This window comes from Mus pahari, chromosome 23, assembly GCF_900095145.1.
Source record: "Mus pahari chromosome 23, PAHARI_EIJ_v1.1, whole genome shotgun sequence".
In the NCBI taxonomy this organism is placed as follows: domain Eukaryota; kingdom Metazoa; phylum Chordata; class Mammalia; order Rodentia; family Muridae; genus Mus; species Mus pahari.
The window spans coordinates 30,703,620-30,727,317 of record NC_034612.1 but is presented as its reverse complement, the minus strand read 5'-3'; the positions used below and the strand labels follow the sequence as shown (position 1 = coordinate 30,727,317).

At 57.2% G+C, this 23,698-nt stretch overlaps 2 protein-coding genes across 3 annotated transcripts in view; one reads left to right on the top strand and one right to left on the bottom strand.

Annotated features, from left to right (window-relative positions):
- Positions 1–8,228, top strand: part of Ttyh3 (tweety family member 3) — a 29,172-nt gene extending 20,944 nt beyond the window's left edge. Inside the window, exons 12-15 of one of the 2 annotated variants that reach the window (XM_029533562.1) lie at positions 1,555–1,728; positions 2,327–2,402; positions 3,641–3,741; positions 5,257–5,327. In XM_029533562.1, the coding sequence (XP_029389422.1) occupies positions 1,555–1,728; positions 2,327–2,402; positions 3,641–3,721 (331 nt within the window). In that variant the 3' untranslated portion in view covers positions 3,722–3,741; positions 5,257–5,327. Of the gene's footprint in view, positions 1–1,554; positions 1,729–2,326; positions 2,403–3,640; positions 3,742–5,256 lie in introns of both variants that reach the window. The other variant, XM_021186673.1, reaches the window with a different exon arrangement.
- A 4,960-nt stretch (positions 8,229–13,188) lies between these two features.
- Lfng (LFNG O-fucosylpeptide 3-beta-N-acetylglucosaminyltransferase) lies at positions 13,189–21,466 on the bottom strand. The gene is made up of 8 exons (XM_021186691.2): positions 20,947–21,466; positions 16,849–16,897; positions 16,355–16,454; positions 16,102–16,255; positions 15,916–16,001; positions 15,458–15,623; positions 14,474–14,559; positions 13,189–14,343 (listed from the first exon to the last, which is right to left on the bottom strand). Exons 1-8 carry the CDS (start codon positions 21,373–21,375, stop codon positions 14,277–14,279), a joined length of 1,137 nt encoding a protein of 378 aa, XP_021042350.1. The 5' UTR covers positions 21,376–21,466; the 3' UTR covers positions 13,189–14,276.
- Positions 21,467–23,698: the final 2,232 nt, after the last annotated feature.

Here is a 23,698-nt window from a genome sequence, read left to right as displayed (position 1 = left end):
GAGGCCAGCCTGAACTGCATAGAGAGTTCTAGGACAACCAGGACTATAAAGAGAATTTGCCTCAAAACAAACAAACAGAAACAAATAAACAAACGACTGGGTGGTGGTAGCACAAGTCTTTGTGCAGAGGCAGGCGGATCTCTGAGTTCGAGGACAGCCTGGGTCTGCAGAGTGAGTTCCAGGACAGCCAGGGCTATACAGAGAAACCCTGTCTCTAAACACCAACCAACCAACCAAAACAAAACAAAAAATGGAAATGGAGGGACAAAACAGAGGGTGGTGAGGAGGCGGATGGATGCTCTGTGGTAGCAATTCTGAGGATGATGTTGGAGGTGGGGCTGGGATGAATGCAGAAGTCATGATGGCAGCGCCACGGCTGCTCTTGTAATGAGGGTAGTCATCAGCGCAGTAATGGCAGTAATGATTCGGATGAAGGCAGAGGGGACATGCTGGTGATTGTGGTATGACCGTGGTAGCAGTATTGATAACAGCCTGATGACGGTGCTGGTGGTGATGATGAAGAAGGTGGTGGTCATAGTGACAACGGGGATAGTGAGTGGTGGTTCTGGTGGTGGTAATGGTTGCAGTTGTGATGTGACTCTGGTTACGGTGGAGATGCCGGGGGGCCGTGGCGGACATCATGGCAACTGATAGTGAGGATGGGGGTGGTTCGGGGACGGTGGAGGAGATGGTGGTATTGAGGGAACACGTCATGACGCTGGGGGTGCTGAGAGTCAGTGATTCTAGCAGTCGTGATGGTGGCAGTCGTGTGACCGTGTTAGGTGGCAGTGATGACGGTCGTGGCAGTGGTGAAGTACATGGAGCCTGTAGGAGAGTGGCTGAGAGCCTCAGAATTCCATGTTTGTGTTCAGGTCCTGACTCGACCCTTGCTTACGGTGTGGCTGAACAGGTTACTGCATTGCTCTCGTAAAAGCCACCTATGAGAGGACACGTGGCATGGAACTGGGGTGATGACTCAGGGTGAAGAGTGCACACTGCCTCTTGCAGAGGACCCATGTTTAGTTCCAAGCACCCATGCTGGTCAGCTAACAATTACTTGAACTCTGGCTCCAGGGGAGCCAGCACCCTCTACTGGTCTCCACAAGCACCTGCACTCATGTGCACAGACTCCCTCCCCGTACAAGTGCACAGAATTGAAAGTAAAAAGTTACTCTCTTTTTAAAGGGCCACATATGGGGGGCCAGGTGAGAGCTGTGTGAAGGTCATGATAGATAGGGCTGTGATCATGCCAGTAGCTCAGACGTCCTACCTCTGAGTGGCCCAGCCTTGGATCCCTGTGGATCAGCAGAGCACAGCGGAGCTCCAGAAGAACACGAGTCTAGCCCATGGCCACTAACAGGGAGCAGAGTAAGTCACCTCAGGCCACCAAAGGTTGAGGACAGGCCATGCAAAACCAAGAGACCATCCTAGCCCAAGCTAAGGTGCCATGCTGGCTGCCATCTCAGAGGACAAAGATGACCAGCCCATAACCCTGCCGTGAGTCAGTGCCGCAGACCAAGGACACTGAGCCTGTGCTTCTGTCCCTCCCTGCAGAGGTCCAGATGAGGATGGCGAAGAAGAGACTGCGCCAGGGCCGCGGCAGGCGCATGACAGCCTTTACCGAGTGCACATGCCCAGTCTGTACAGCTGCGGAAGCAGCTATGGCAGTGAAGCCAGCATCCCAGCCGCCGCCCACACTGTCAGCAATGCCCCGGTCACCGAGTACATGTGAGTTGTGAAGGTCGGGGACCGTGCATAGGCTCGGCTGGGGAGCCTGCAGCCTGTCAGGCCTAGGGGTTGGGGAGGCGGGTGTGGGGCTGTATGGTTGCATGAAGGTGCGGGGGGTGGGGGGGGCTGTGGGGGTGGGGCTTTCACCGAGGCTGGGCAGCCAGGGCTTCAGGTGGACCCAGTCAAAAGCCATGGGGGCGGGACGTGGCCAGGTGGAGGGTGTTTTGTGTGCCTTGTGGTAGGCTGGTAACCTGGTGGGAGGTAGGCTCTGACTGTGCCAGGCACGCCCTGAGCACTGTTGTGAGCTTGATACTGTAAAGTTAACATTGGCAGAGCTGGCCAGGCATGGGGCCTGTGTGGCCCCACGGTATTCACACCTGTGATCCCATCACTCAGTAGGTAGAGGCAGGAGGCTCGGGAGGTTAAGGTCATCCTTGGCAACATAGCAAGTTCAAGGCCAGCCTGGGCTACATGCAACCCTATCTAAACCAAACCAATAACAAATACCCCCAAAACAACAACAAAAAGACGGGCCCTTCCCCCGAGTAAGGACCACGCAGCCCTGACTGTTCACGTCTCTCTCTCCGCTTCCACTCAGGAGCCAGAATGCCAATTTCCAGAATCCCCGCTGTGAGAACACCCCCCTCATTGGGCGCGAGTCCCCGCCGCCCTCAGTAAGTCTCAGGGCAGGAGGGTGGATGGGGAGACTTGGGCTTGAGGGCTCTGCCTACCTGCCACCCCGGCACCCTGCTCTGGCTCTCACAGGCTGCCTGGGCTCTTGAGAAAGCTGTGGGTCCTGCCAGCTTTGGCAGCCCTGAGGAGGCCGGGGCCAGTGTGGACCCTCTGGGTCCTGCTACCCAGCAGGTCAGCAGTCCTGTCTTGAGATGAACAGGCAGCCAGCACTCTTCCCACCTTTCCCCTGGACTTGGCAGCTTCACCATTAAAGCCAGCCTTGCCTCCTCCCTTTCTCCCTCCATCTTCCCCCTCCCTCCTCCTCCCTTCTCCTCTTTCCACTCCTCTTCTTCCCTCATCCTCTCACATTCTTCCTCCCTCCTCTTCCTCCTCTTTTTCTCACCCTCCTCCTCCCTCTTCTTCCTCCCTTCTCCTCTCACCCTCCTTCTCCGTCTTCCTCCTCCTTTCTTCTCCCTCTTCCCTCTTCTTCTTCCCTCCTCTCACCCTCCTCCTCCCTCCTCCTCTCACACTCCTCCCTCCTGCTCTTCTCACCCTCCTCCTCCCTCCTCCTCTCACACTCCTCCTTTCTTCTCCCTCTCCCTCCTCCTCTCACCCTTCCTCCTGTCTGTTCTCCCTTTTCCTTCCTTCCATTTTTCTCCTTCCTCCTGCATTTCCTCTTTCCCTCCCTCCTTCCTTCCTTCTCACCCTCCCTCACACACACACACACACACACACACACACGCCTACCTTCCTTTCTCTCACCAATCCACCCATGCCTCAGCCCCCCAAGGCTGTTGTAGCCCAGGCCTGATGTCCTTTCCAAGCCTCCGGAGTGAGATGTAGACAGAAGGATCAGGGTGGATTTGGTGCCAAAAGAGAAGGCGCTGTTGGAAAGGTGGGGCCCTGAGGCTTCCCTGAGGGCTGGGCTGTGAGGACGGGACCTCAGAAGCTAAAGACCACCTTGCTTTAGGAACACCCACCGTGTGTCAGTCACATTGCCCAATGTCCCCTAGCACAGGGCGGGGCTGGGTTGCCCAAGACCTGGACCAGGGACTGTCAGACCCTGTGTCACATTCGATTGCCCTCACCCCTGGCCCTCTGGTCTCATGGTCCACTTGGGGCCGGCCACGCCTGGCGTTGAGGACACCTCTCTCTCTCTCTCTCTCTCTCTCTCTCTCTCTCTCTCTCTCTCTCTCTCTCTCTCTCTCTCCCGCATCCCTCCCACCCCGGGCCCTCCTAGCGCTACCTGGCTGCCTTGGACTCTGGCAGCCATGCAGGCTGGCAATTTAAACCCATGGACAGCGCCCGAACACTGTGGTAGCTGTACAGTCAGAGTGACAGGTACTGACCCGCCCAGCCCCTATCCCGCACGGCTGTCCGCCTGTACCTCCATGCCTTGCACCCTCTGCTCACCACCGTCCTCCACCCACTCTTTGGGGGTCTGGAGGCCTCTGAGGTGGTCCTGAGTCCACTGATGTCACAGGGTACCCCGTTCCAGGCCTGACTCTGTCATCAGCTGCAGGTGGCCCCAGCCCATCTTGTCACTTCCATCCAGGCCACTGTGGGCATCTGACTTTGGATGCAGAGCTGGGTCCCTGGGTATGTGGTCCTGCATGTTGACCCATGCACAGGGTACACACAGGCGTGCTCATGTGGGTGTGAACATCTGCCCCCTGTCCCCATGCCTGCTTGGGCTCCTCCAGGCCTCTCTGGGCTTCCACCTCCTGTCCCATCCCACCAGTTGTCCCATTCCAACCCCCTGTTCCTTGTCACCTCTGCATGTCCACGGAATGACATGGCTCTGGGCCCCTGCTCCTCCCACCTCTGCACCATGGCCGCCTCACAGACTGCTCGCAACCTTAATCTAGAATGGCTCAGGGAAGCACTCAGGACCCTGGAGGGAGCATTGCCTCTCTCATCTGGGAGCTGTGGAGCCAGCCTCTGCTCCCTGGGGTGGGGTGGCTGGGGGGCCACCTGCCTGGTCTTCTGAGTACCGGTGACCTTTGTCCCTGCCTCAGGCATCCAAACTCTTGCACACTGCCTGGCCTTGGTACATGATTGGAGGCGTGTTCCTCTGCAAAGACAGACAGACAGACAGACACAAACACACACACACACACACACACACACACACGTGTGCATATGCACTCACATGGACACACTGCCCAAACCTTCGTGCCTGTGGTATTGTTAAGGTGGCCAAGATGTGTAGGCCACCTGCAGAATCAGGCAGTCAACCTCTGTCCCGTGTCACATCTTTTAGTTTTTCCATCCAAGGGGTGGGGCAGAGTCACTCTAACCTGAAGGTCCCCCATTTCCTGGGGGTGATGGAGTCGAATGGCAGGGGAGGAGGCTCCAGTGGACTCAGCCGCTGTGGTCTGTGGCCCAGCTTCCTGTGGGCCTGCCTCAGAGCTGTGCCGAGGTCAGGGCAAGGGCAAAGGTATAGAGATGGGATTTGTGCGGCCTTCCTGTTCTCAGCGTATGTGATGCATTCAGTGGAATTACTTTGAGTAGAATTACTGGAGGTGGCAAACATCTGACTGGGACTCTGAAAGTGGCTTAGCGACAGAAGGGGACTGGATGTCCTTCACAGGGAAGAGAGCTTGCCTCTGTGGTCCAGCCTGGGCTACAGAGGCTGACCTTTGTACTCTAGGTATCATCACTTTCCTAACCTGTACTCAGTCCTTGGTCCAGCCCTGGGCCAGTGGCCTCTTACCTTAGGATTCTGCCAACCATGCTCTCCCAAGGGTCGGCTGTGGCTCACCCTACCAAGGACCACATCAGAGAGGCTGCTGGCTGCTCAGCCCCCGCCTAGGAACCCACCTGACCCTGGTCCCTCCTCCCTTTCTCCTCCAGTACACCTCCAGCATGAGAGCCAAATACCTCGCCACGAGCCAGCCTCGCCCCGACTCCAGCGGCAGCGGGCACTAGACCGCGCACCGGCCAGCCATCTGCCCCCACGTGCCAATGCCCCACCCTTCCTATGCCAGCACTGCTGCTTCCGCCCTGCTGGACCCTCCGCAAGCCACACCGGGCCAGCCCTAGGCACACCTGAAGGCCCCCCCCCCCGCTATACCCACCCTTCAGGAGGCATGGAGGTGCCCAGCATGAACTCGGGGCAGCCTGGGAAGTGAGGCTTCTGGGGTGCTCACCTGGACAGACGCTGCCACCAGCAACCTGACCCTGGCTGCCTCCGTCTCCCCTGCCCTCTGTCTTCTTGGGCTCCCTGAGCCCCGCTCTGTGCCGGGTGCTTCCACTCTGCCTGCGTTCCTTCTACAGGTGACCCTTCACGCTGCCCCCTGCACTCTGGGCATCCCCCTCCCTCCAGCTGCAGCAAGCCTTTCCTGGTACTGCCCTAGCCGCCAACACTCTTGAGAATCCCGTCTCCGTTCACAGGCAGGGGACCCTGCGCCTGGTGTCCACCTGCTCATCACCAAACGGTCCCTTCATGCTCTCTGGTCTTTGCAACGTCCGGCGCCTGCCTTCCCTTAGCCACCCAGCTTACTTGGCTCTTCCTGTCGGTTCTGAGCTGCCTTTAGGGTGGGGCTCTTCCTACACCTCCTCCCCACACGACTCTTCCCTCAGCGCCCAGCCAACCCTCCCCAGACAGCAGGTGCCATGCAGAGCCCGGGTCACTCCCTGGCCTCTCAGTGCTGGCCACCTTCTTGGTGCCAAACCCTCTTTCCCATTCATTCCCGAAGAGTGGCAGCTTCTTCGTCCCCTTTGTTTTTGCACTGACCACACTTGTCATCTCCAGGGCAGTCTGGGACATAGGCGACGCAGGACACTGCCCACTCTCCTCTCGGTTTCATTCTCACCCAGGACAAGCGGCAGTGCCCTCTGGAGCCCAGCCTTGGGGGCTGGACCTGTGACGGCTGTGAATGTGCCCCCAGCCTCAGAAGCCCCCTCCCCCCGCTGGGACTAACCACCACTAACCTCACTCTCACCTGCCATGGGCACTCCTGGCTGACCCTGAGCCAGCAAGCGTGACCCTAAGTCTAGCCTGGAGCCAGGGCTAGAGTGGTCATTTCTTTGTGGGGTGCTGCCAGGGAGGGGCCAGACCCACAGGCTACTCAAAGGGCCTAGAGACCCCTCCCCAGGCAGGTGCTGCCCCAGGAGGAGCATGTCCTGGGGACCGGGGGCTGAAGTCTGTGGCCTCAGCCCCCCACACCCAGAACACCGCTTGCCTAAGGTGCTTTTGGCTTTAGTGTGTGATGTTTGCTGTGCTTCCGGGCAAGAGGCTGAATTAGCTTCCAAATCAGGACCTGGAGCCTCCACCCTGGCCCAGCCAGCCAGGGTGAGCTCTGGTCTGTGAGACGGGCAGCTACGGGCCAGTGGAGCAGCATGTGGTGGGAGGGGCAAGGCTGGGACCCTGTGGTAGTTGGTTTGCAGGCCTGTGGCCCTCCGGGAGCAACCTGGCAGCTACGGATCCCAGAACCCCCTGGGCTTCAGCTCCCCCAGAGGGGAGAGGCTCCACACTGCTTTCCTTCCCAAAAAACCCTTTCTTTTCGCTGTACTGGTGTCTGGGACCAGAAGGAGTGGGCAGAGGACCCAGAGGGCCTAGGGTCCCAGTCTGGGCATCTGTAGCTCTAAGCATGACGTCAGTGCAGGGGACCCTGCCCTTGGCTCCAACTGGCCTGGCACCAGGAACCTCCAGGGCCAGAGCGGCCCAGCTGCAGCCAGCCTGCCCGCTATGGGTATGTTCCTGACCTAAGGTCCGGAGGGAGCTTCAGGGTACCCCTGCCTGGGTGCCTGAGTGTGCCCTGGGGCCCCTCAGAAGCACAAATGCTGCCCCCTGGCCATGAGCGGGCCACAAGGTGAATGTATATAGCATGAGAGGCGGGCACTGCCCGGACGTGGCTGTGAACTTGTGCTGTCTCGGGAGTCCTGACCTTCGTGTGCGTGCGTGCCCCCATCTGTGACGTTTCACTCACCAAGGCTGAAGAAAGGAAGCAAGGGGAAATCAAAAGGGGGTTCTCGCCCTGACCCCTGCGGAGGAGACGGCTCCTACCACTGCGGTTGGCTTCATTTCATTTTCCTGATTTTTGGGGTGCCACTTACCTACTCAATCCCAGTGGTCCACCCCCACATCCCCAGGGGAGTGAGCAGTCCAGTGCCAGCTGCCTGTGATTGGTCCCCAGTCCCTATTACTCAAGGGGATCCTACAGCTCTGGTGGGTAACAAGGAGGGCTGAGCCACCAGACCAGAGCCTGATCCTCGCCTAGCCAGGAGGAGGGATCTGGCTGAGAAAACTGATAGGACTGGAGGCCCCCATCCCCAACAAACGCTCTGGTTTAAGTAAGTAGCAGAAGATCCTGGCCTGGGGCATCCTTCGAGCCCTTCTCCCCGTGCCCGCCCCGCCCCGTCCCCCCTCCCCCATATCACTATGCAATTCCTGACCCCAGCTCCAAAGCCTACCCTACCCGGTCCCAGCTCTGCCCGGCCCAGAAGGTGGCTAGCTCCTGGGCCACAGGTGACCAGGGTCTCTTTGTTTTTAATCACAGCGGTAGTGTGCCGCGCCCTTCCTCCTGTATGTGATTTTGTGAGATTTGCCTCCCAGTACCGGTCCCTCTGCCTGCATCTGCCCCCAGTGGACAATGTCATCTGAATCGAGCCAGCCCCAAGTTCCCCTCCAGCCTCTGTAGGGCCATGGCTGTGTGTTACTGTTGTGTGCTTTCGTTTTTTAAACTGGGTTTGGGGGTTGATTTTTATTTCTTTGGGGAACTTTATTTTTGTTGGCAAATAACTAAAGTTCTTGTCCATGTAATTTCTGTGGTCTCTATTCAGCTTGGGTTTCATGTTTTAAAATAAACGATTTTAAAAAACAGGTTCTCTCTCTCTCTCTCTCTCTCTCTCTCTCTCTCTCTCTCTCTCTCTCTCTCTCTCTCTCGTCATGAACACTATACACAGGGTAGCTCAGGCTAGGGACACAGGGTTGCTGAATGAAGTCTGTGGGAGCAATTGGCTGGGAAGGAGTGACGCTATCTACACACAACTGAATTGCTCTAGCTGCTGAGTCAGGAAGGGATGAAGGAAGTATAGAAGCTGGGGACCAATCAGAAAGCTCTGTACTAAAGCATGGCTCCAGGGAGGGGCTGGGTGCGCGGCTCAGTGGTAGAGCTCCTGCCTAGAATCCCCCAGTGAGGGGCTGGGTGCGCGGCTCAGTGGTAGAGCTCCTGCCTAGAATCCCCCAGTGAGGGGCTGGGGTGTGGCTCACTGGTGGAGCTCCTGCCTAGAATCCTCCAGTGAGGGGCTGGGATGTGGCTCAGTGGTAGAGCCCCTGCCTAGAATCCCCAAGTGAGGGACTGGGGTGTGGCTCAGTGGTAGAGCCCCTGCCTAGAATCCCCCAGTGAGGGGCTGGGGTGTGGCTCAGTGGTAGAGCCCCTGCCTAGAATCCCCAAGTGAGGGACTGGGGTGTGGCTCAGTGGTAGAGCACTAGCCTAGAATCCTCTAGTGAGGGGCTGGGGTGTGGCTCAGTGGTCCTACCTTGAGGCCCCAGTGAGGGAGCTGTATGTGAAAGCTGGAACAAGGTTCATGGGAGGTGAGGATCTGGCAGGAGGCACTGGTCCCCCCTCAGGTGAGTACTTGCCAGTCTGCATCCATGATGCCTTGAGGTAATGTTGAGGAGAGGAGTGGACAGTGGTCCTGCTGAGAATGCTTGTGCTGGCACCTGCTGCTTGAGCCACACTGATCGGCCCAAGACAGCACATGAGCCACCTACTTGACTCCCATATTGCATAAATCAGACATTAGAAGGCCAGGGATGTATTCAGGACTTTGAGCATTCACCTAGCATATGCGAGACCCACGGTTCTATTCTCGGCACTACCAAGGGAGAAAGATCAAATAAATCAGAAGAAATATATGTAGTATTACATGGAACTTACGCCAAAGCAAAGGCCTGCAATTCTTTCTTCCTGGTTTAGCCCTAGATCTGGGGGAGGGTCTCTGGAAAGCTGGGACTCACACTGGGAGTCCCAGGGTGGGAAGTCATCAACTGTGGCCACCAGGCGGCAGCCAAGGACCATGGTGGGTTGTGGTGGAGGTGGCTGCCTGGACAGGACCTCTAAACTCAATCTAAGCAACCTCCAGGGTTCAATATGGGGTGCCTCTTGGTCCTAGGGTCCCTTCCATGGATTTACATATGCAGTTGGACAGAAAGCAAGACTGGTTTTATACATTTCCCCCATCTCTTATTTTATGTGTATGTTTTACCTGCATGCATGTCTTTGCATCACATGCATGCAATACCGGCAGAGGTCAGAAGAGGGCATCGGGCCAGTTCTAAGCCATCATGCAGATGATGGGATTCGAACCCCAGATCCTCAGTAACAGCTAGTGCTCTTAACCACTGAAGCTGTCTCTCCAGTCTTACTTATTTTTCAAGATGAAGTCCAGGCTGGCCTTGAATTCTATGTATCCAAAGATGTCCATGGGATGCTCGTTTGAACCCAGGACTTGGTTCATGCTTGGTAAGCACTCTACTGACAGAGCCATATTGTCAGTTCTCGTATGTGTGTGTGTGTGTGTGTGTGTGTGTGTGTGTGTGTGATAAAAGTACACATGGACTACCTCAGAAAGATGACTATCCTAGAGGGGACAGAGGTAGAGGGGATGAATAGGTCAGAGCATGTGACAAATGGGGCTATCTTAATGAAACTAATTACTGTGTACAGTGAAAATACAATAAAATACAATAAAAAAATTTGCCAAAAGACCACTGAGATGACGCAGATGGCTAAGGTATGTGTTAAGTCTAATGACCTAACTTGCACATGTGCACCATGACACACAAAAACCATTTCCCAAGGTTGGAGAGATGGCTTACTGGTTAAGAACACTGACTGCTCTTCCAGAGGTCCTAAGTTCAAATCCCAGCAACCACATGGTGGCTCACAACCATCTGTAAGGGGATCTGATGCCCTCTTATGGTGTGGCTGAAAGCTACAGTGTATTTATATATCTTTTTTTAAAAAAATTACATGTATAGGTGTTTGCCTGTATGTACACCATTCATGCTTGGTGTCTGTAGAGGCCAGAAGATGGTGTTACATCCCCTAGGATTGGAGACAGTTATGGGTAGCCATGTGGGTGCTGGGAATCGAACCTGGGTCCTTGCTCTGCAAGAGCAACAAGTGCTCTTAACCATGGAACCATCTCTCCAGCCCCAACTTAAAAACAAAAACAACAACAAAAACATTAAAAACATTACATGCCAAGCATCAAAAGGAAAAGATATAATTTTTTGTTGTTTTGGTAGGGGAGACGTCAAGGCTGGGGTCAGGTGGCCCTAAGGGAATGTGCCACAGGCTAGGCCAATGGGTCTGATAAACTGCTGTCTGCCCGGGGCCTTCTGCTTCCTCCTGAGACCTCCTGAGGCCCAGAACACAGACAGCAGGCTGAAGCCACCCAGAGGGCTCTGACTTCTGCCATCAGAGGTCCAGCCTCAGGGAGAGACAGAAGGCTCATTACTCATTGCCCTTCCCAGCCTTCTCCTCACCAGGTCACTCCAAACCCCACCCTGGGGTGCCTTTGTCTGGGCTGTGCCAAGCTGGAGCACCCACAAACACACGCTGACTTTTGCTCACACGCTGTGGTTTGGGCCTTCCGGCTCCAGCAGTGAGGCACCTCTTCCAGGAAGCCAGCCCTGCTGACCCAAGGGGGGGAAGTTCAGAGAGGGAAGTTGAAAGCTTCAACCCTACCCTGCCAGCCTCTCCCAGAGCCAGCTCAGCTCGGGAGAGGAAGCTGGGGACCGTTCTGCTTCTGCACCCTCCCTGACCCCCCAGAACTTCTATGTGCAAGGTCACTGCTATTGAGAGTTGGGGAGGGAGAGCATCATTCAGTAGGTGGCCTAGACTGGCCTTGAACGCTTGGCGATCCTCCTGCCTCTGCCTCCCCACTGCTGAGATTTACAGGCATGAGACATCAGTGTACCTGGCATTTTATAAACTTTTGGAAGCCCCAGGACAGAACACCTGACTTAACTGACCAGAGAGGAGGGCTCCTTGCTAAGACCCTCACCGAGGTGGCCAGGCAGCTAGTCATGGTGGCGCACGCACTTAGGAGGCAGAAGCAGGTGAATCTGACCAACCAGGACAGCCAGGCAGGACTACACAGAGAAATTCCGTCTTGAAAAAAAAAAAAAAAAAAAACCAGTCAGTCAGTCAGTCAGTCAGTCAGCTCGCTTCCCTTCTCAGGAGAAACTCCTGCCCGCTCTACCTGGGAGTCGCTGAAGCCGCTGGCTAGACCCTTCCTAGGACCTCCCCACTTGGCTTCCGTTTCTTAGATTTTTTTGACCTAGCTTGGTAACCCATGCTGGCTCTGATCTCACGACCCTCATGATCCTGCCGCCGCAGAAGCCTCACGAATACTAGGTTAGAGACCTTTGCCACTTTACTGGGTCCCCCTCCTGCTCCGTGCTGGGGTTCTGTCCCCCCAGGCTCAGGGCCACCCTCTGGCTCCAATCACAAGGGGAAGCCCACCCTGGCTGGGGCCCCCAACTCCATGCCGGCGAGGTCGGTGCCGCTGTACCACACCTCTGTGGCTGCCAGCTCTGTGGGGAGGATGGTGCCAGCTGCAAGGGGCTTTTGACGACCAGAGCAGAGGGTAGCAGGCCTCTGAGTCATCCAGGCAGGAAGGAGGCCCACGGGCTGTGTGCAGACTGTTCCACCATGACCTTTCCACCCTTACAAATGTCAGCTTCCTCATCCAGAAGTAGGGCCCCGAGCCACTGCCACCAGGCTCTGTTTGCCAAGGACCATGGCCACCACTGAGGATCCTCTACTCTGAAAATCCCAGGCAGCTGCCCCAGGCCTTAAAAAGCCGAACTACACAGCCAAGGCGGGGTCAGGATCCGGCCAGTCACCCACAAGGCAGGAGCAGTTACCAACAAGGGCCACGCCCAGCCCATTTGGGGGTGCTGAACCCACAGTTGTGAGCAATGTCTGGTGGAGTGCAGAGGGGCAGGTCTCTAATCAAATGGTGCAGGGAAGGAGGCAAAGGGCACAGGGGTGGCAGGTAATGAGGACCTAGCCCCAGGGTCAGGTTAGAGCGGGCAGCCACCTACAGAGGGCAGCAGGTGGGCAGCGCTAGCCTGCTTCTCTGTAGGAGAGGAAACAAGGAGACCAAGGGAAAGGGGTGTGGTGGGATTCCCCCCGATCAGCCAGCCTCTGTGGCTGCATGTGAGGAAGGTCCCTGAAGAGCTTCAGAAAGATCTGAGTCCTCGCCAGCTCCACCCATGAGCGAGCGGCCTGGGGACTGCCTATCCTCAAAGGACACATGACAGATGCGTCTCATGACAGACAAGGAGAGGCCAGGCGGTGTCAGCAGAGTTGACAGGGAACCAAGATCTAGAGGGGTCATCCACCTCAGCAGCCTGGCTGCCCGACTTAGGTCATCCTCATTTAGGCTGCTTTGAGCCTCAGTTTTCCTGTCTGGAAAATGGGTCTCTGGCCAGCCCCCAGTAGCCACTGCACCTCCTCCAGGAAGATCTGGACATAGTGATGTTGACACAGGGCATGACCTAATCAAGCAGCTACCGTCACCCCCACCTCCCAACACGGACTCAACCCATCAGAGGCAAATCTACACCAAGCCGGCCATACTTCATCTATTTTAACACTTAAGTTTCCCTCCCAAGTAGTAAACTTGTTGTTGAATTCCTACCAATTGCCTTCTTCTCTATGTCATGACCGGGTCTCCCCTGCCCTCATCTGAAAGTCCCCCAGAGTTACCTTGATGGACAGGTGGCTTAGCCCCAACTCCCAAGCAAGACTAGGGCCCCTTGGGTTGCTGCAAAGAGCACCTTTATTCAGAGGAAGGACGTCACCATAGCAACAACACATCAATTCCCTGAGAGCTTTTCCCTTATCATCGTTAGCTTGCCTAGTTAAGGTCTTTGCAAAAAGAACACAGAATACAGCCCATGGGGTAAGGGAGTGAGGAGTTGGGGGGAGTGAGGAGTTGGGGGTGGTGGGGGTGAGGTGAGCCTTGGGGTGCTGGGGAGGATTGAGGGGGAGCAGGATTCCAGATACTGGAAGGCATAAATACAGTACTAAGGCACTCATTGTCCAGCTTTCCAAAGACCAAGCCTGTCTGGCTTCCACTTTTTTCTGATCCACAGAAAAGATAAAATAAGACCCTCTCCAGCCCACCCCAGAAAACCACCGCCCCCCCACTCCTTTCACACCCACCCCTCCCCTTTCAAGAAACAGCACAGTAAAAAAATACTGTCACAATATGTACAGGCACACCCACTATGGGCGACTTTCTCTCTACTTTGGAGAGGAGATAAAATTCATAGCTCTGAACCCCACTGGTGTGGGAGACAAAGATAGGACATCAGAGGGTGGGGCTGAAGACTTCACCGCCACCCTGGAGGGCAGGGGGGTGGAGCACTGTTCACCAGAATGGCCACAGGCAGTGCCCGGGCCAGAGTTCACGAGGGGCCCAGGCCGTTACTACCCAAATCAGCTTCCCTAGGACTGGGCGCAGCTCAGCTGAAAGGGAAGGTTCCAGGTAGGTGCCACCACCCCAACCTAAGAGACAAGTGGGCACCCGCGGACCCCCGAGGGGAACCCCGAGGGGACCCCCGAGGCCTCACCCACCCCCACTGCAGAGATCCAAACACAGATCCCACACAGTTGCCCTCGGAGTGGCTCTCAGAGTGTAGTTAGGGACAGACCTGCCACTCCCTGAAGAACACGACTGCCCAGCAGTCTGCAACACGGGTGGGCACGCAACACACAAATATAGACATACACACACATACACATAGCCCCGAAGAGCCTCGGACACCAAGGTCAGGGCATACAACAAAGGTTCCTGGGCCCTTTGGATACCAGGGGCGCCCAGGGACAGGGTCTCAACCACGACTGCTAGAAGATGGCAGAGCGGGGACACCAGGGTGTGTCTGGGTACAGGTGGCAGTGGATAGAGCGGAACCTGTGGGGACAGAGTAAAGACTGGTTTGCGTGGGGTAGGGGTGCCATGCGCCCTCTGGCAGTCCCAACCATGGGGGTTCCTGCCCCCCACCCCGGGGGTACTTGGTGGGTGACCCTCTGCATGTTCTTACCTGGACGGGTCAGCCTCCACAGAGAACGGTCCCTTGATGTGCACTGCGTTCCGCTTGTTCTCAAACATGCCATAGCTCAGGGTCACCTGCATTGGGAGCAACGGGATGATGCTGGAGAGGTGGCAGTCCTGCCTGGCTATTCCTGCTGCTGTCCCTTGAATCAGAGGCCCATGGTGGAGCCTACGACCATAAGCGAGACAGAGCGGGAGTGTCCCCTCAAAGGGCAGGATCAGCAACTTAGAAGAATCTATTTGACTTTCTTTTTTTGGAGGAGCTGGAGAGTGAAACTGGGGTACCTCATGTGGACCAGCGGACTGTGACACCTGAGGATGGGGCGTCTCTGATATCCCTATTTAAAACAGTGACCCTGGGCTAGCTCAACTAACTGCATGAACTGGGTGTGGTAGAATACTCCTGCAACCCTAGCCCAGGAAGGTGGAGTCAGGAGAATCAGGAATTCAAGGTCACTCTCAATCAACTACATATCAACTTCAGGGCTAGCCTGGGCTATAAGAGACCCGTCTCTAAGTAAGTAGATAAAAAATAAATAAATGAAAACATACATACACCCTACCCCTAAATGATTCTGAATTAGGTGTGGTGACACACAACTGACTTCTAGCATATGGGAGGCTACAGCAAGAGGATCAAGGCTAGCCTGGGCTACTTAGTGAAGCCCCATTCCAATAAACCAAAAATAAATAAATAATAAATAAGCCTGATAGTGGTGGCGCACGCCTTTAATCCAGCTCTTGGAGGCAGACAGGTTGATCCCTGAGTTCAAGGCCAGCCTGGTCTACAGAGTGAGTTCTGGACAACCAGGGCTATACAGAGAATCCGTCTCAGAAAACCAAAATAAGTCAATAAATACATAAATAAATAAGTAGAAAAGAATTCTCCCTTCCTTGGAGGCACCCTTTCCCTCTGTCCCTCAACTGTTGAGTTCTCTGCTTGGTCACCCAGGCCTGGGAGCCACACGCGCACCTGCTCATGAAGCTCGGTGGTGGGCACCTGCTGCAGGTTCTCCAGGTGGGAGTGGAAGAGGCCGCTCCGGATGAGGGGCACACCCAGCAGAGCCTCTACAATGTAGCCGATGGTGCAGTCGTCGGGGAGCCGGATGCGCTCTGCCGTGCTCATGAAATGTCCCCCACTGCGAGAGTAAAGCAGAGGATGAAGGCAGCAGCTGGGCCCTGAGCAGGCAAGACCTTGCCAAACCGGCCTCAAAAAGAGGGAGTCCACTGCGCCCCGCCCCCCCGCCACGAGCCACAGTCCTTCCATGCCGAAGGCTTCATCAGAGGTAGAGAGAGTGGCCGAACACGGCTGCCTAAGGCAGGGAGAGAACCAGCCCAAGCTAGACGCTGCTGCCGCAGGGCACCCAGAACCACGAGCACTGGGCGCACTCTGCTATCCGGGGTACTGGCAGATATGCAGGGGACACTCACCTGGCCCATGGGCCCATCTTTAGGGCCAGCCCTCGGCTGATGCAGAAGCCAGCTCCTCCGGTGGCAAACCAAAAGTGGACGGGTCTCTGGGTGAAGTGAAACGGCCGTCAGGAGACTCCTGGTTGCAAAGGTGGCTCAGCCCCTCCCTAATTCCTCAGGGTGTGTGCGACCCTGGGAGACACTCACCACTTTGTGCTCGCTGATCCGTTCCGTGGCCTGGATGGGCCTGTCCAGGCTGGGCTTGCCGATGTACACGTCTTGGGTGTGGGGGTAGCTGGCCAGGAGCCTCAGCAGTGCCCGGAGGTTGACGTAGTTGTCATCGTCCACGTGGCAGAACCACCTGAACACAAGGCGGGAGGGATGCAGGCAGGGGTCGAGGGCTGCCGGGCTGCCAGGGAAGGGGCACGGATGGGGTACGGAGGGAAAGGTAAGAACTCACTTCTTCCCAGACTCAATGAACCGGTCATACTCCACAGCCATCTTGCAGGACAGAGCCTGGCGGCTGTGGGCCGAGGAGCAGTTGGTGAGCACCACATTGCCTGTGGACGGGGAGGGCTGTGAGGGGGCCTGGTCCGCACCAGCGGCAGGCATTTCTCATTGCCTCAGACCTTAGCCCCAGCCCAGCTCAGTCTAGCCCCCTCCCCAGGGTAGCCACCCCTGCCCATTCATTCAGCCAGCTTTTTCCCCCCAGTACGCGCGCCACCTGTTGCGGTTAAGCGGGACTCAAAGGGTCCCCAGAGGAATGAAAGGGTCTCTGCATAAGAATGGGGGCCCCCCGGGGAGTGGTGGGGCGGGGCATGAAGCAAACAAGCCGAGTGAACTGGCCTCTTAGCCCCTCGGCAGCAGCCGGTGACCTCACAGCCGCAGGGGAAGGAGTTGCTTGGGACCAGCTCCTCCCGCCACCCCACCCCCACCCCCAAGCCTGGGACCAACCTGTGAGCTTGGCCAGAGCTTCGTCCTCCCCGTCCGTGAAGATGAACGTCTGGAAGAAGAGACAGGATCTTGAGCCTTCAGTTCCCAAGTCCCCTACAAGGACCACAGCCAAGGCACCCAATCTAGACTCCTCCCCCACCCTGCACTGAACTGCCTGAATTCTCCACTGCACACAGAATGTGTGCTCAAGTGCCCAGGGGGAGTGGCAGCTGGGCGGGCGGGCTGGCGGGCTGGCTGGCTGGGGGAGGTGGGCTCACTCTCCGACTTCAGACAGGTGGGCCCAAGGTCACCACAGGCAGCTGGGAGGCACGAGCCAGGTGGGATGCCCCACCCACCAGCCAGGTAAACGGGCTTCAACCAACCCTCCCGCCAACCCGTACACCTGGCGGGGCACACACCCTTATTGACACAGCCTGCCAGCCCGCCCAGCCTGCAGGCTTTCCAAGCTGTGGGAGGGGGCGGGGGACAGGAGGAGGAGGTCGGCTTTGGGAAGCTGAGCCTCACTCACTCGGGTCGGGGACAAAGGCCTCTGCTGGGCCGCTGCCAAGCCCTGGCAGACAAAGGGACCCGAAGGGAGGATGAATCACCAGCCATTGTCCGCCAGCTTTGTCCTGGGCTGGGCCAGCCTTAACTCTGCCGAGTTAAGCAGGAGTAGCCGGGCTGTCATTTCCATACAGCTGGCCTGGTTAACTGGGCCGGCTGGGCGAGAGGTCCTGTGCGCGGGTGTATGGGTAAGGCCATTGGTCGCGCGTGACTCTGGCCTGGACTTCTTCCTGTGCACCATAGAGCAGGTTTCCCCCGCCATAGCACCCAGTCAGGTTCTGGGAGGTCATGGTGGTCAACATGGCAGTAGCAGAAAAGGATTCATGTCCCCAGGCTCACTGGGGCATCTGAGCAGCCGGGTGCGGCTTCGGAGAGGAAAACTGTTCCCCGCTTACAGAAGGCTTTGCCCAGGGCCACAGCCAAGACTCCACCTGGCCGGGCGCTGGGCCACCCCCTGCCAGGATTGCACTGCGGAAGAGGAGGGGGGCGCCGGGGCGGGGCCAGGAGCTGCCGGCGCCCGCCTGGGCCCGTCGGCACACGGGAAGGAATGTTCCTTCCTCCGCCGGCCCGCCCAGCGCGTGCCGACTGCCGCACCCTGGCATTGCAGAGTGCAACCTTAGGGCGGGTGGAGGCTGCTCACAGTAGAGGCAGCGGGCTCCCCTACAACCGCCAGCCTTCGCTCTGCTTTTGTGCGCAAAAGGGTCCCAAGGAAACCTGGGTGTAAGCATGCAACCCCGGAGGTCAGCACGTACCCAGCCAGCCACCCAAGGCATGCCAGGTCTACAAGGGTGGCACACCATGCCTCCAGCAGCCCCATCCCTTTACCCAGGCTGACCCCATACACAAATGCTCACTCCACTGAAGCCCAGGTTAGGAGAGCAAATGTGGGATCTATATTATCTGCAAGTATGCACCCCCCCCTCCTTCCAGGTCTCTGCAGACACCCGGGGCAGCCCACACGCACAGACTCGCTTGCATCCAGCACCCCCCCCCCCGGCACCCCAGCATCTCAGCCCAGGAATGCCGTGGGAGGTACAGAGGGCCGGCTTGTGCAGACGCTGCTGCTGGATTAAAAGGAAAATGCTTTCTTAATGAGATCAAGAGAGAGGCCTGTTCTCCCGCGCTTCCATGGTGTCCTAAAAACCCAGCCCAAGGCTACGGAGATTAAAGTCACCTTTGTGGGGGAGGGGGGGGCAGGGAGGCCCAGCGAACAGTCTTTGAGAGGCTGAGTGTGGGGTGTGCAGGTATTCTGCCTGGTGTATCTCCAACACAAGGCAATCAGGAGAGGAGGGGGCCAGGGGTACCTGTGGGTATCACTCAGTCCAGTAAAATGGGCACAACACAGCTCGCCTGTGCAGAGCCAAGTGCTGGGGATGGACTCTCCTCTCCCAAGTGTCCCTGGGAGGTGAGAACCATCTTCTCTTCTCCTTGGCATATAGTTAAGAGACCGGAGAGGGCACTGGCCTGTGGCCACACTCAGGAAGAAGTAATGGAAGACCCTGATCTCCCAGTTAGTCCCCATCCCACCAACTTCCCCTAAGGAGGACGAACAGGGCAGAGGGGGGCAGCGGGGCTGGTGAGGGCAAGCAAGGGGGTGGGGGAGACACACAGGAAGCAGCATTGTTCCTGGAACCGAGATTCAAAGAAACACAGGATGCCAAGTTCTGCCCCAGCCATTGTGGCGGTGGCGGTGGCAGCCTGCAGCCTGGCGTGCTCCTTAGTGGTGGGGGAGGAGCAGCGGGCCAGAGGCCAGGCGCTCTGCCTGCCCCCCCCCCCCCCCCGGGCCCCCCGGGGGGTTTTTTTTTTTTTTTTTTTTTTTTTTTTTTTTGTACTACCCCACAGACATGCCGGGTGCCAAGATTGCCCTTCCTGGACCTTAGGACTCTGATGTAGATGGAGCCTCCTCCTCCAGGAAGCCTTCCTTCCATTCATCCCAACCCAGGTTAATGCAGCCTCTCTCACCTTCCATCAGACTGCAGCCGCCCTGGACAGACAGGAGAGCAGGCCCTTTGCTACAGGTTCCGAGGGCCCCTGATCATAGCACACAAGAGGGGGGCTTTGCCTGTCATGTGCACGGGAGGTGAGCATGGGCGGTAAATGCAGCCCTTTCTGGGTAGGGGGGCCCCTTACTCGGAATGACTGCTGGGATCACCAAGAGCCTCCAATGTTATACAGTCCGCTTTATAATACCTCATCAGAAAGACTATTTCCCTTTTCTGAGAGCGAGAGAGGATCAGAGAGACCCTAGGCTTCTCACCAGACCATACAGATCAACCGAGTCTTGTGTTTGAGTCCTCTGTGCCAAACAAAGCTCCCAAATCCCCGAATGAGAGTTTCTCGGAACCGATAGTGACCCAGAGTGGGATAGATGCTATCCAGTATCACACAGCAGGAAGGCTGAACGAAGGGGTGGGGGAATGCCCTGGCTCAGGGATCGTGCCCCACGAGGGCTGTCATTCAGGGCTGGGGGGGGGGGACCACAGAGGCCCCCTCATCACCAGGCAACCTGAGTGGCCAGCACGCCAGCCAACGGTTCCCATGGAGCGCATAGCTGTACACAAGAGGCCGACGCCTTTCTCGGCTGGAGAAAGGGGCTTTGTTGCCTTGCCCAAGGGGCCGGCGTGAGAGCAGCCTAGCGCTGGGAATCCTAACGGCACCACAGCCAAACAAAACCCATGGCCCCCCCGCTGCCCCCTCCCGAAGGCCTGCTGAGCCCCTGGGAAAGGGACGCCTCATTCTCAGGAGGCTAAGGTGGGGTTCTCAGGGCCCCTCTCTGACCAAGACTAGATAGGAGCCTATCCTCTTAACCTCCACTGTCCCAAAGTGAGAGTCTAGCCAAGCTGGATGGATGGCCCCGGCTCACTGGGGGCTGGATCAGGAAGGAAAGTGAGCCTTCGTCTTCACACCAAATACACACACACACACACACACACACACACACACACACACACACACACACAGAGTGCGCTCCACTCTCCCGCCCCAACGGTCCTGTTGTAGCCTCCAGGGAGGTTTTCAAAGTGGGGTGTGTCTTTTTATTATGTGTATGAAGTTGGTCTAACTGAGGGGGAGCTGATCTACTGAAGACAGGGTTCTGAGCAAGCCTAGAGAACTAGCACCCATTTCTTTCACTATGCCTGGTCCGGGGGTGTGCTACGCCTTTTCCTCCCTCACTTTCAAGGGGTCCGTTCAGGGTGGAGGGGACCCAGGATGGAGCTGAGCCAATTTGCTTTTAAAAGTTTAGGAACAAATATGGCCATTCACTCCAGTGTTTAGGAGAAGCGTTACAGGGCCAACCCTAAGCTGGAGGCTACTCATCCAGGCACAGTGCATGTGGTTGGGGTGACCCTGGGCAGCACGGAAGGAAACTTCCAGGGTAATAAGGCAAAATGAACCCCAGCAGCCACGCGGGGCTGTAATGGGATTGATCAGTGTCATCGTTTCCCAGATAGACCCAAAGCTATTAATGCAGCGGGAACCGCTATCGTCAGTCACCAGTTAACCAGAGGGCGATCCCCCACTTCATCCTCCTGCCCAGGCCGCGCGGGGTCTCACCATCTCCTTGTGGCGCGAGATCCAGGTCTCGAACAGCAGGTCGAGCCGCGCGCGGTGAAACTTTCTGGTGGTCTTGACAGCGATGAAGACGTCGCGAGGGTACAGTACCTCGGCGGGGGGACGCGGATGGCCGTCGCCCTGGCGAGAAGCGACCCCGGGCGGTGGATCCGCGTCTCTGCGCGCGCGGGTGAGTAAACTGAAGTACTCGGAGAGGCTATGCACCTCGCGGGCGAGGACTCCGGGATCCACGGCCGCCCTGGACCCTGAAGCCGGAGCCGCCCCAGAGGAGCCCGCCAGGCTACGCAGCGCGCGCCGTCCGCGCTCAGCGGGCACCGGAGTCGGCGGCGGGTCGGCCGTGAGCACCAGGAGACAAGCCAGCAGTGCGCCCACCAGCGCCAACAGCAGGCGCCGGCCGCACCGCTGGAGCATGGTGGCCGGCGGCCGCACGTAATATCTACCCCACTGCCAACCGGTCCGGCTGCCCGAGGCTCCCGGTCCAGCTGCGCGCCTATCGCTTCAGGAACTCTTAAACCTCCCCTGCCAGCCACGCCCCCACGCGCTAATTGGCTGCTAGCCTTGGGGCGTAACCTCTAGGGAGACCTCTCCTTCCCACGTGGGATACGGACAAGGGGCTGGGAACCAGGGCACCCAGGGCACCCGCCCCCTTTGTGCACGAGCCTGTCCCGCCTGCTCCGAGTCACCCTCCGGAGCAGCTCTGGGCGACACCCAGCTTGACCAACGCCCGCCACGGCTGCACGTGGAGGGACGCGCCCCGGGAGCTGGGACCTGGGTGATAGGGCCAGTGCTCCTCCGCGGGCGACATCCTTGGCTTCTCGCTGTGCATTTCCTGTCCCCGAGCGGGTTTCCTTCCCTGGGGAACGGTGCTGACTGAGCCAAAGTGGTAGCCAGCAGTGTGTCCTGAGCGATTAATTTTGGGCTGCCCTTACTGATAGTTTTGTCTTAGATGTGGACCTGAGGTTCAGTCAAAAGGTTATCAGTGACCAAATTCTATGTCCCTCCGTCGGTCCATCCTTCCCTCCTCCCCCAGGCAGGCCTGTCTTGGCATCATGTTCCTAAATGGGGAGGGTTGGTCCCCAAAAAACCTCAGGCACCCCGTAGCGAGGAAACACTCAGGCAGCCTCTTCCCTCGAGGGATGAAAGGCTACCTTCTGTTCCATTTGGTTCCTCCGCACTCCTACCAGATGTGACCCAGCTGTGCGCCATCCCAGCCCCGCCTCCCCGGCACACGGCCCCCTTCCCACGGGCGGGGGCCTTGCCTGCGCCTAGCACGAGCGGGGGCGGCAGGAATGCGCGCCTGATGGTAGGGTGAGAGGCTGCGGGTCCGGAAATGGCCAAGGGTCCCCTGGAGTGGGAGCAGGGTCCGAGCCCGAGCCTGCCGCATCTTCCGGGAGCGCAGCTGGGGGCGGCTCTCCGCCTGGCTGCCCCTGGGTCTGGTTGGCTTCAGTTTCCGCGTCCCCCTTCAAAGGAAGTCTGAGCCCACCCTGCCACCGCGGATAAACTGCTGTTCCTTCTGTCGCCGATTCCCTAGCGTTTATATTTTAGACTGGAGTGTCATTTCTAATTATTTTTCTATTACACTCTTCTTAATGTCCGTCCCTCTCTTGGGAAGTTAAAAGAAGGCATCAGGTTGGATCAGGTAAAGACTTACTTTAGAGGCTGGCCAGATGGTTCAGTGGGCAAACGCAACTGCCACCTAGGCATATTTGAGTTGAATTCCCAGGACTCACATGGTCAGAAAGAACCAACAATATGTTGTCCTCTGACCTCCACACGTGCAACTTGACCTGAGCAACACACATACACATGCATGCACGCGCACGCACACATAGACATACACACACCTGCTTTCGACAAAATTCTTTTCAAAAATGAAGACAGACATGATAGCCCATGTAGCAGGCTGGAAGATTGCTGAACATTTAAAGGCAACCTGAGTTACAGAGTGAATATCGGGTCAGCCCCTGCTGCCGTGTAAAAGGGCGCCTGAAATGTAGCTCATCTGGCAAAGTTGGTAAAGTGTTTGCCTAGCATGTATGACGCCTCGGTTCCATCATCAGCACCAAATAAAAACTGGTATGGCGGCCCCGTGCCAGTAAGACCAGCGCTAGGTAGAGTCAGCGATTGAGATAGTCCTTGGCAAATAGTGAGTTTGAGTCCAGCCTGAGCTACATGAGACCCTATCACAAATATAAAATAAAATGACGTTGAATTGATGTGTAGCCAGGCTCCTCCCGCAGCCTCCCACCCCACCCCACCCCAGGAGTGGATCTCTGGTCCATTTGCTCTGAGGGCCCTGTGGGACAACACAACCCCTCTGTGGTGGGAGGGAATGGGATGTGGTGGTTCCCAGGCTTCTTCCTGACCCCTCCCCCCAGGTAATTAGGAGGCACCACCTCTGGTAGGCAGATGCCTAAGCAGATGGTGCTGGCTGTGCCCGAGTGACAATGCTCCCATGGCGTCACCTCCCGCTGTAAACCCCTCCCCCTCCTGCCAGAGCCCGGTCCCTCGAGGACAAGGAAAAAGTCCTACCTTGCTATCTGCTGGACTGCTCTCCAAACAAACCCACCCCAGTTCCAACCTCGGCCTCAGGCTGATCCGTTCCCACCAACAGCTATCTATGTGCCTTCTGAGTGTTTTAGGTCTGAGGCGCCTTCTTGAGTCCCCTCTCCTGGACCACTTGGCAGCCTCCATTCTACTTTCTCTCTCTGTCTCTCTGTCTCTCTGTCTGTCT

Bases quoted from the DNA above. Each gene is read 5' to 3' on its own strand.
- Lfng (XM_021186691.2), bottom strand. From the start codon at position 21,375: ATGCTCCAGCGGTGCGGCCGGCGCCTGCTGTTGGCGCTGGTGGGCGCA. The intron at 16,455-16,848 runs GTTGGTCCCAGG...CCCCGTCCACAG, and splicing joins AGCTCTGGCCAAGCTCACAG to GCAATGTGGTGCTCACCAAC. The intron at 14,344-14,473 runs GTAAGAACATGC...CTGTCCCCACAG, and splicing joins GTGGAGGCTGACCCGTCCAG to GTTCCGCTCTATCCACTGCC.